The 12,121-nt window shown below is 41.8% G+C and overlaps 2 protein-coding genes across 3 annotated transcripts in view; one reads left to right on the forward strand and one right to left on the reverse strand.

Moving 5' to 3' along the window:
- The window catches only part of LOC134824966 (muskelin-like), a 472,587-nt gene that overhangs the window by 205,535 nt on the left and 254,931 nt on the right, over positions 1 to 12,121 (reverse strand). The gene's annotated exons all lie outside the window — the stretch shown is intronic.
- LOC134825502 (meckelin-like) overlaps positions 1 to 12,121 on the forward strand; it is a 54,973-nt gene that overhangs the window by 2,990 nt on the left and 39,862 nt on the right. Inside the window, exons 9-19 of one of the 2 annotated variants that reach the window (XM_063837721.1) lie at positions 276 to 461; positions 647 to 801; positions 1,299 to 1,404; positions 2,464 to 2,622; positions 2,915 to 3,070; positions 3,454 to 3,501; positions 3,882 to 4,040; positions 4,184 to 4,328; positions 4,702 to 4,954; positions 5,279 to 5,409; positions 6,411 to 6,526. In XM_063837721.1, coding sequence (XP_063693791.1) covers positions 276 to 461; positions 647 to 801; positions 1,299 to 1,404; positions 2,464 to 2,622; positions 2,915 to 3,070; positions 3,454 to 3,501; positions 3,882 to 4,040; positions 4,184 to 4,328; positions 4,702 to 4,954; positions 5,279 to 5,409; positions 6,411 to 6,526 — 1,614 coding nt within the window. The remainder of the gene's footprint in view (positions 1 to 275; positions 462 to 646; positions 802 to 1,298; positions 1,405 to 2,463; positions 2,623 to 2,914; positions 3,071 to 3,453; positions 3,502 to 3,881; positions 4,041 to 4,183; positions 4,329 to 4,701; positions 4,955 to 5,278; positions 5,410 to 6,410; positions 6,527 to 12,121) is intronic. The other variant, XM_063837722.1, reaches the window with a different exon arrangement.

The raw sequence follows: 12,121 nt of genomic DNA on the forward strand, positions 1-12,121 counted from the left end.
TACCACATACATACCACTATACCACATACATACCACTATACCACATACATACCACTATACCACGTACATACCACTATACCACATACATACCACTATACCACATACATACCACTATACCACATAAGCACATACATACCACTTCACCTATTACCAACAGCTGCACTCTCATCGATAAATTAATTAATAAATAAATGATATTAATGATTCAATTTGTGATTTGTTTATAACTGGCCAGTAAAATATGCAGCTCTTTAAGATAACCTAACTCCCATCAGAGCTAAAAGTAAAAGAGACACTATTCCACGAGCTCTACCTGCAACTGAGAGGAGGTGGTCTCATTCCCATACCGGTGCTGGTTGAGAACAACCTGGACAACACTGAAACTGGCAGTACTGAAACTGAGGCTGATATCAAGTCGTGGAGTCTTACTAGACGCTTCTTTTTAGTTGATAATCAGTTAGGTGAGAGTGATCATAACTGTTGATATTTTTCTGGTTTTAGTTCGATAACTTCTGTTTTTTTCTTAAAGTTTGTTCATTTCATTTTTTGTATCTGAACTTAGATAATATTATGATCATCTCGTAAGGTTTCGTCAATTGTTTATGCTATTCTCTGGTTGGTAATATTAATCTGAACCAAACAACAGGAGTGGACCAAGTTGAAAATACACCCAAGTTCGTCAGATACGCAGCTAAGATATCCTTATCAGTGACAGTGATCCAGGATACGAACGGGAATATTAACGTGCCGTTAATGCGCGTTTCTTACAGGGATGTGGCCACTAATGAACCTAATGATAAGGTTTGGAATTGTAAACTTGTTTATTTCAGTTGAAATATTAAACACAATGGTAACTGATCTCAGAAAATAAAACACACGTGTAATAGTATGATATAGCACGGCTCCGCTAGACCATGAAATAAATCATTTGATATTTTTTTTTTAATATGTTTTTATTTGAAAGTACCTACAGCTTTTGTGATTTATCTTATGCAACTACTACAGTAAAACATTACCTGAAACGTGAGCAAGTTGGGGATTTCCTAACTGCCAGATGAATAAAAAACTCGACAGTGACAGACAAGTGATTTGACATATTTGACATATTATTTGAAATATTTGGCATATTTGACATATTTGACATATTTGACATATTTGACATATTTTTAAAAGGTATTCGTGTGTAACAAGGTCTGCATAATTTAAAACAAAATTTGATAATTGTGTTGAAAATCTACAGATCATATTTGAAACAAAAATGCAAGACCTGAATGTAACCACCGATACTTTCAAATCAGGTAGAGACAAAGCTGGAAGTACTGTACAGTAAGAGTGAAGAAAGATTAGAGGATGACATGGGTATAGCTGTCGGAGTAATGAGCTTTCTCGGGCTCGTCTACGCAAGTAATTATCATCTGCTACTTTATTAAGTCTTATCTAGGATAATTATTGGAAACATGTGCCAATTTTTTGAATTCCTTGAGAAGGGATTGTTTTTCCCTTCTATATTTACTTCAAAAACGGAATTCTTTTATTGCTTTAAATATCATAGTTTTAAATGTACGTTGCTTGAAGCTCAGTTTAACAACTTTGATGCACAAGGTTTATATGGGAGTAGCACCATCGAGTATCTGTAGTATATTTGAAAAATCACCGCTTAGACAAACGGAAAGGAGAAATCCAAAGTATTTTGAAATTAAGTTCAACAGATTACGGATCACCGATTATAGCATCTCTAACGTAGGACCACGATTATATAACAACACGATAAACGAAATAAACAAAATCCTTCCCTTCAACGTACCTAAGTTACAAGATAAGTTTATTAATTCGTACAAGGACAACATTGTACGTTACTTACTGGACAAACAAAAACTTGACCTAGAAAACCTTTCGTGGACGGACAAGAACTTTGTCCTTTACAACTTTTAAACAAAATATTAGCAAAATATAACAGCTGTAAGAATCCTAAACGTTAGTGCACTGTGCAGTCAAATAAATGAACTGCGATAATGCATTTGACAGTCAGTCACTGCAATTTATTCTGCAACTTATTTTTCAATTTTCACTGCCACACTTAGGCTTATCTTGCCTACACATTAAAAAAAACGAAATTCCTTGCGCACCGCGTACTAAAATTACTTGGATTTCTACCGCTTTGATAAATGACTACATGAAGATGGGGAGTTAATATTGTTGATTTATATAATATAGATTATTTATTCTTTAGTGTAGATTAACTTTATTTTTATATATTTTACCAAGTGTGAAGGATCAACCATACGTTATTGATATTTTTTTGAAATATTTAATGATACATTGATATAATAATAAATGATTGTAATATTTTTATTGAGGCACATGCCACCCCATCGCGGGTTTACTACTACCCACTATTTGTTTTTTGTATCATCATACATCAATAAATACTGCCATAGTTTAATTTTCCGACATTCTTTTCAGTGGTAAAAGCGGTAGGATACCGCCGTAGAAACAACATAGTCGAGGATTGTTCGTGTAGAACAATCAGCTGTTTTGTTCTTTTCCTTTGTTCGGGACTAGGGACTTTGTTCTTCTGGGTGATCGCTGGAACCAGCTGGTACTATCTCTGCATTTACAAAGGTAAGCACCATATTTCACTTATGAGATTCGATATAATATGTGGAAGTATCCCTCTCCGCCTCGACCTCTCCGCCTAAGGGCCCCCAAACCTCCCCCAACCCCAAGGGCCCCGAACCTCCCCCCAAGAGCCCCCGAACCTCCCCCCAAGGGCACCCGAACCCCCCCAAGGCCCCCTGAACCCTCCCCCCCAAGGGCCCCCGAACCTCCCCCCAAGGGCCCCCGAACCTCCCCCCAAGGGCACCCGAACCCCCCCCCCCCCAGGGCCCTATAACTAACCCCACTCACTCTACAGGACAGAGAGCAGTATCAGTGTTCCTCCCACTAGATGACAACCCTTTTAGAGCCGTTCTCATCTCCTGTTTCGTCCTTACTCTCATCTCCAGACTCTATTTCCTCTTCACTTCCACCAGTTACGACGTTTTCTTTATTGACTGGGAGAAGCCTAAAGGTACGCCGGTTTTTGTTTCTAAAACCACTTTTTAAAAGTTCATATATTTTATTATGTCGTTATTTTGTTGGCACTATTCGTTAATGCTTAGGAGCAACTGAACGTTGGGACAGGCGAGAAGTTGTCATTTTCAGTGATATCAGGGACTAACTCCAAATAAAATGACATCCCTAAATAAATTAAGTGCCCGTTAATGCCAGAGTGGGGGAATGATCATTATTCCAGTTTTCACATATTATTATGTGATAGAGCTGCTGGAGATGAACAAGCTGGAAAAACAAACGCATAAAAATCTGACCTTGCGTCGCTGAATTATTGCGGCCAAATTTTGAGGTTTACCTGTTATTACATGACGTACAACTTTAACTCTATCAACATTTCAGAACATTTGGAAAAGACTGGCCACACCCAGGACCTGGAACTTGGCACAGGTGTTTCTTGGACTGTTACCAATTTTTATATTTGCATCTGTTCTTGAAATATGATGTTAACTTTACCCCTAATTGTCTTTTTTAAGACAGCTAACCTCATATTTCAAGAACAGAGGCAAATATACAAATTCTGTACAATCGAATTGTGGGCATTTGGTAACAGTCCAAGGAACACCCTTTTCACTCACTTCATTACACTCAATTATTCACTTCATATCATTTTACTACTCTATCTTTCAAAACCAACATGGCCCATGTATGAGGGATCTGGACGTTGTTTCCCAAGCTGACTGTCGGCCTCCAGTCCCCCCCCCCTCCCTTCCCGACAGATTACCGAATTGCCTCACCCTTCTCCAGAATACTAAATGTTTACCCTCCAGGTAAGTTCATTCCCACAAGTACATCAACAAAGAACGAAGAAACACTAACCAGTGTTAGCATCTGGAGAACGTACTTCCTAGCTAACGAGTGGAATGAACTGCACAGCATCAGGAAAATTAGTCCTACCTTCCAGTATATGGCTTTCCTCTTCTTCACAGGTACATCATAGTTAATTAATTAATTACCTAATTGATTGATTGTTATACAGAAATCAGCACTACTTAAAAATTAGCTTACCTCTTCTTTCCAGGTGCATAATCAATCAATTAACAAATAATTAATTAGTCAATTAATTTTTCAGAGTACGTGGGTTTACGTTACCTCTCAACGAGTCAACCTGATGCGTTTGTCAACACTGCAGAAGTTAACTACGTCTCTCAATACAGTCTTATTCTGAGAGTCGGGATAGTCTTCTCTGTCATGTTCATTCTCTGGGTCCTGCAGAGGTGAGGATATGTTTTATAAAATGTTCCTTTTACATACTTTTAATGGAAACTTTTCTAAATTTAAACGATACATGTCAGTTATCAGGTAAATTGTAATTAATCGCTGGGATTTTGTCCCGTCTGTAAAATTAACAGTAAACCAAGCACGGTAGAACATAGCGAACCGTATTTGTAAACATTTACTTGATATAATAATAATAAATAAATATAATAATAATATCAAGGAATTTGACGATGTTTCCCGTTTATGAGCTCATTGTTTTGTTTGTTTTAAGAAATATTTAAATGTAAGTATCATAGTAGTATTAATAATATCAAAATCTTATTAAAATTTAAATATCTCAACCTAAAAGTAGCTTAATCCTCGCCCCAGGTTCTATAATTTCCTTTACGAGAGGTTCATCTCTGACCAAGTGCAGATGTACATCGACCTATGCTCAATCAGTAACATCAGTGTGTTCATCTTGTCTGACAATATATATGGGTATTACATACACGGGCGCGCGGTGCACGGCCACGCGGACGCAGACATGGCTGAGATTGTAACATCGCTCAAAAGAGAAGAGGATAATTTGTGTAGTAGACGTGGATTGGGTCCAGATTCTGAGCAGCAGACTTTTGACATGGTGAGTTCGAGAACAGTCACTTCATGTAAATTATTGATAAACTTTACTTATAAAAATTAGTTAATTAAAAGTTTTTAACATAAGCTTACTCATAAATTTAAAACATTCTTCTTGAATTCGTCCTGACCGACTGGCCTCTTTATCTCATCTCCTCGACTCAGTCAGCTGACAGTATACTGTGTACAGCTCTCAGTAACAGTCTCTCAATTGTGACGTCACAGCTCTGATATTGTGACGTCACAGCTCTGATATTGTGACGTCACAGCTCTAATATTGTGACGTCACAGCTCTGATATTGTGACGTCACAGCTCTGATATCTCCAGGTTATCCCGATCTTACTTCGAACAAACTACAACAGAATAACCCTGCCACTCACATCACGTGACATCAGTTCCCACAGAAACCCTGTCAGTGAGACAGATAAGCAGATAGCTGCTTACTGGCACATCAACAGGTAAATATCAGTGAGACAGATAACCAGATAGCTGCTTACTGGCACATCAACAGGTAAATATCAGTGAGACAGATAACCAGATAGCTGCTTACTGGCACATCAACAGGTAAATATCAGTGAGACAGATAACCAGATAGCTGCTTACTGGCACATCAACAGGTAAATATCAGTGAGACAGATAACCAGATAGCTGCTTATTAGCACATCAACAGGTAAATATCAGTGAGACAGATAAGCAGATAGCTGCTTACTGGCACATCAACAGGTAAATATCAGTGAGACAGATAAGCAGATAGCTGCTTACTGGCACATCAACAGGTAAATATCAGTGAGACAGATAACCAGATAGCTGCTTACTGGCACATCAACAGGTAAATATCAGTGAGACAGATAAGCAGATAGCTGCTTACTGGCACATCAACAGGTAAATATCAGTGAGACAGATAAGCAGATAGCTGCTTACTGGCACATCAACAGGTAAATATCAGTGAGACAGATAACCAGATAGCTGCTTACTGGCACATCAACAGGTAAATATCAGTGAGACAGATAACCAGATAGCTGCTTACTGGCACATCAACAGGTAAATATCAGTGAGACAGATAAGCAGATAGCTGCTTACTGGCACATCAACAGGTAAATATCAGTGAGACAGATAACCAGATAGCTGCTTACTAATACTGGTACATAAACCGGTCTTCTGTGTCGTGTGAACATTGAGGCTGTAACTTTGCTGTTTGAGCTTTACTTTTGCAACCTTATCTATATTTATAATACAGGGTGTTTCAACAGTCTTGCGTGGATTTAAATGATGTATACTTATTATTTCTATAAAAAAAATTAAAAGTAAAGCTTGACACTGAGTTGGAGAGAGTTATAGAGAGTTGGAAAGAATTAAGGTGAGAATAATTTTGTTAACTTGGCTTATCCCAAGGAATCAGGTATATAGGTCGAAACCATTTTCCTTGTCGTAACCATGGTAACGTGACATCATTTAACAGGCTGTTTGCGGCGTTTATAGACCGCTCTCTAGACGATATAGACTACACAATCGGTGACAAACTCTTTCTGGAGAAAGTTCTCGACATGGAAATTAGGGAACCTCCTCCGGGAAAAGGTTTGTAACTATGTTAACTAGTTTTATGATTATTTGTAATCATGACAACTAGTTTTATGATTATTTGTAACCATGGCAACTAGTTTTATGATTATTTGTAACCATGGCGACTAGTTTTATGATTATTTGTAGGATCTCCCATCCCTCCTATACATGTTGCTCCTCCTCCAGAACCAGAACAGACTGCTGTTTCTCTCCCTTCTCCCGCAGCTGAACAGTCTAACACGGAGTCTAACACGGAGCCGGTCCGTGAACCAGTGGTTGAACGCCACAAAAGTAATAAAACACTTCTATATGATCGCTCCAAGGCCGTGTGTCCCTTACTCCTCGAAGGGAACTGCCCCCACGGTATATCTGGGAAAGGCTGCACCAACTACCATCCCCCATGGTGCTTCAAGTTCCAGAACAACGGCAGAGGTGGCGAACGGGGTTGCCACATTGCCGATGACAGATGCACATATTTCCACCCACAGCTGTGCCAGAACGCTGTGAAACAGGGTATCTGTCTTAAAAAACCGTGCAAGAGGGTACATATCAGGGGTACCATCACCAACGAGAGGAACCTCAAGTACGCCAAGAGAGGAAGCCAGACATCATCCTCATCTTCTTCCCAGCAAAACCGCCACCCTCCTAGATCTAACGAGAATAGAGAAAGATCCCAGACTAGGGACAACAGTGGATACAGTTCAGGTAGGAAAAGGACGGAGAGTAACTCCTCAACTCGGTCCAACACTACCGGGGCGAACCGTAATCGGACAGTTAGCTTCAATGAAGCCCACGTTTCTGAACCCAGCCAGGATTTTCGGAATCACTACTCCTCGATGAAAGCGGACTTGACCAAAGACATTGCTGCAATGATCCAGTCTTCTCTCCGCGATCTCCTACGATCTCCACAGGTACTCCAAAACCTTCAGCACCAGGACCTCCTGTATCCCCCACAACCTTCCCTGAACCATCACCTCTCCTCCCAGCAGCGCCAGTACCACCCAACACCTCCTGTCCCAGACTACATTCGATCAGGTCACCACTCAGTCCTGTGAAGAGTAATCTTCCGATCTCCAACGCATTCCTCCTCAACATCCAAGGAATGAACCCTGGCATCACCAACCAGCGATGGAAAGTGAAAGCCCTCCAAGAATCTATCAGCTCCAACCCGATCCACACTCCTTTCTTCACCTTGACAGAAACCCACCTCAAGTCCTATCACTTGGATGCGGAGGTTCACATCCCAGGTTATACCTGCTACCGAGCGGATCGTACCAGTCGAGCTTGTGGCGGAGCCGCTACCTATCTCCACAACTCCATCACAGCAGAAGAAACAAAGTCCTTCTCAAACTCCTACTGTGAACTCGTCACCATCTACAGTAAAGAAGCTAACATCGTGATAGCGGGCATTTACCGGCCCCCTTCAGCTCCTTTTGACAAGTTTGATGAATGCCTCTCTACCCTCCAACAGTTCATCAACGGAATTCAACGCACCCCTGTACTGCACATTACAGGAGACTTCAACCTACCCTTCATCAACTGGACGAATTCTTCTATCGACACAGGATGCAGTATCTCCCTCTCAGACCGACAATCAGCCCTAGCACTTCTGAACTTCAATGAAGAATGCCTGCTCCAACAAGAGGTCCTCGAGCCAACTCGCAAGAACAACATCCTAGATCTTGTTTTCTCAAACGACTCTGACTCGATCCACAGCATCTCTGTTACCAAGACAGAGTTATCAGATCATGACATTGTGAGCTGCACTCTCCTCAATCCTGAACTCCTCCTCCCCTCGCAGTCTCCGGAGCGGCCAGTCTTCACCCCCTCCTGCCTCTTTGAGGACATAAACTTCAACTCTGCAGACTGGGATGCTATTAATGCAGAACTAGTAGAAGTAGACTGGGCTTCTATCACTGACCCAAGCAACGATCAGGATATACAGCTTGGACATTGTTTGAAGACAAGGTAGCGTTCATATGCTCTAAGCACGCTCCCTCGCACAGCAGAAACATCCAAGTGTCCTCACAATCCTCCATTCCCAAGTCCAAAAGGGAACTTATTCGTAAGAAGCGCCGTCTCTCATTGATCCTTGCCAGGATCAATGCTATAAAGCATGGTGTTAGAACTCCACGGAACAGCGTTAAACTCGATAACCTCAACAGCGAACGTGCTAACATCGAAATTCTTATGAAGGAAGACATCAAACAAGAACGGCTCCGACAGGAGATAGCTGCGTTAGCTAAGATGAAGATCAATCCCAAGGCATTTTATTCTTACGCTAAGAAATCGGCTAAGTTCAAGGCGCCTGTTGGACCTCTCGCCGATGATGCTAACAACCTCCAGTGCGATCCCACTGTTATGGGCAACATCCTTCAGAAGCAGTATCAGAAGGCCTTCAGTAACCCTGAAAACGTCAACCCCGATAACATCCCTGACGAAAAAGGGCGGGGGGGGCCAATGGCATAAATGGAGAAAATGGAGAATTACTCATGGGTTTTTCCATTTTCTCCATAGAAATAGTCTCAATTTTATGCCATTTTATGCCATTTTATGCCATGGAAAACCTGAAAAATTTAGAATTTCGAGAAAAATTATTTAAAAAAAAGATATTTTCGGCCAATAATGAACAGAGTATCATGAAACATGGAGAAAAGTGGTTTTCAGAAAAACTTTGAAAAATGTTGACTTAGAAAATGTTCGATCCGAGTCATTTACGAAACGTACCTCCCGTATCGAGAGCTCCCGATTCCGAGCTCGTGTTGCAAAGGGAGGCCTGCCTTCCGAGATCGCATTACCTCGAGTCAAAAATTGTGTATCGAGGCCAGGGGAAGGTGTGGACTTCGAAAAACCGAAAAAATATTTTCGGCCGATAATGAACAGAGTATCATGAAACATGGAGAAAAGTGGTTTTCAGAAAAACTTTGAAAAATGTTGACTTAGAAAATGTTCGGTCCGAGTCATTTTCGATACGTACCTCCCGTATCGAGAACTCCCGATTCCGAGCTCGTGTTGCAAAGGGGAGGCCTGCCTTCCGAGATCACATTACTTCGAGTCCAAAATTGTGTATCGAGGGGAAGGTGTGGACTTCGAAAAACCGAAAAAATATTTTTGGCCAATAATGAACAGAGTATCATGAAACATGGAGAAAAGTGGTTTTCAGAAAAACTTTGAAAAATGTTGACTTAGAAAATGTTCGGTCCGAGTCATTTTCGATACGTACCTCCCGTATCGAGAGCTCCCGATTCCGAGCTCGTGTTGCAAAGGGGAGGCCTGCCTTCCGAGATCACATTACTTCGAGTCCAAAATTGTGTATCGAGGGGAAGGTGTGGACTTCGAAAAACCGAAAAAATATTTTTGGCCAATAATGAACAGAGTATCATGAAACATGGAGAAAAGTGGTTTTCAGAAAAAATTTGAAAAATGTTGACTTAGAAAATGTTCGGTCCGAGTCATTTTCGATACGTACCTCCCGTATCGAGAGCTCCCGATTCCGAGCTCGTGTTGCAAAGGGGAGGCCTGCCTTCCGAGATCGCATTACTTCTAGTCCAAAATTGTGTATCGAGGGGAAGGTGTGGACTGTGGACTTCGAAAAACCGAAAAAATATTTTCGGCAAATAATGAACAGAGTAGCATGAAACGTGGAGAAAAGCGGTTTTCAGAAAAAATTTGAAAAATTTTGACCGAAAAAATATTTTCGGCTTATAATGAACAAGGTAGCATGAAACGTGGAGAAAAGTGTTTTTCAGAAAAACTTTGAAAAATTTTGACTTAGAAAATTACCCCTCGCTCGGTACACAATTTTGGACTCGAGGTTTCCCCCTGGTAATGCGATCTCGGAAGGCAGGCCTCCCCTTTGCAACACGAGCTTGGAATCGGGAGCTCTCGATACGAGAGGTACGTATCGAGAATGACTCGGGCCGAAAATTTTTCAAAGTTTTTCTAAAAACCACTTTTCTCCACGTTTCATGCTACCCTCTTCATTATAAGCCGAAAATATTTTTTTGGTTTTTCGGTTTATCGAAGTCTGCACCTACCCCTCGATACACAAATTTGGACTCGAGGCTTCCCCCTGGTAATGCGATCTCGGAAGGCAGGGCTCCCCTTTGCAGTGCGAGCTTGTTTCGACTGTCGAGGATGTAGGTCTCACTTATTACTCTCCCCTATTACTCACTCCTGCTGTAGCCTGTAGAAATAACTTTACACTAGGCTTGAGTAATTATGAGTTTGCCTGAAGTGTGCCTCTACTAACCTAGTATAAGCATCTAGTAGCCTACTATGAGCTTTCATAAGCTTGTTACGCCCCTAGTAAGCGTAAATAAACATGTAAGGATGTCCAATTTAGGTGTTAAATGGTGTTAAAGATGAAATTTCGAAGACAAAATTCATGGCATAAAATGGAGAAAATGGAGAATTACTCATGGGTTTTTCCATTTTCTCCATAGAAAAAGTCTCCATTTTATGCCATTTTATGCCATTGGCCCCCCCCCCCCCCCAAAAGGGCATACAGAAGAACTCTCCGACATCACCTTCTCGGTTAACGACGTCCTTAGTGCTATCAAGGAAACGGGGAGGTTCTCCGCTCCAGGACCAGACAAGTTCCCTGCTCTCATCTTGCGGGAATGCAAGGACGCTCTTGCTCCCACTATAGCCAAGCTCTGGCAGCTATCTTTTGATACTTCGGACATCGCTGAGATGTTCCGCTCCCAGAGTATCATCCCTATCTTCAAGAAGGGGAGCAAGGCTGTTGCCGCTAACTACAGGCCGGTTTCCCTGACCTCTCACCTCATCAAACTCTGTGAACGCATCATGCGCAACCAGATGGTCAGCTTCCTTGAACGCAACAACATGTTCAACCCTGATCAGCACGGTTTCCAAAAAGGCAAGAACTGCCTCACTCAACTTCTCCATCACATCGAGGATATAATCTGCGATCTCAACCTCGACAAAAATGCTGACGTGCTCTACCTCGACTTCAGCAAAGCCTTTGATAAGGTTGACCACAAGATACTGCTCAAGAAGATCCAGGCCTTTGGTATCCGTGGTAAGCTCTACGACTGGATAGCCAGCTTTCTTACTGGCAGAAAGCAGCATGTTATCGTGGATGGGGTCATGTCCACGATCATCGATGTCATTAGTGGGGTTCCTCAGGGTACTGTCCTAGGTCCCCTTCTCTTCCTCATCTACATTGACGACATCTTCTCCGTAGTCAAGCACAGCAAGATCAAAGTGTTTGCAGATGACTCGAAGCTCCACAAAGATATATCTTCCCATATCGATCGCATCCTTCTCCAAGAAGATCTTCTCTCGGTTGTGAATTGGGCTGATGCTAACAACATGGAGCTTAACGAGGAAAAGTTCCAGCTTCTACAACACGGCAAACTACCGGACTTGAAGCAACCCTACATCTTACCATCTGGAGAGACTCTTAAGGGCTCTGACCACGTGAAGGACCTGGGTGTCTATATCGACCCAGACCTCAACTGGCGCACTCACATAGCGATGAAGTCTGCCAAAGCCAGAAACATGGCTAGCTGGGTGCTACGCACCTTCATCTCCAGGGATGTAGCGACCATGATGCTCTTGTACAAGTCCTACGTACGATCTCAT

The sequence above is a fragment of the Bolinopsis microptera genome, chromosome 13 (genome assembly GCF_026151205.1).
Source record: "Bolinopsis microptera isolate Bmic1 chromosome 13, MBARI_Bmic_1.0, whole genome shotgun sequence".
Classification (NCBI taxonomy): domain Eukaryota; kingdom Metazoa; phylum Ctenophora; class Tentaculata; order Lobata; family Bolinopsidae; genus Bolinopsis; species Bolinopsis microptera.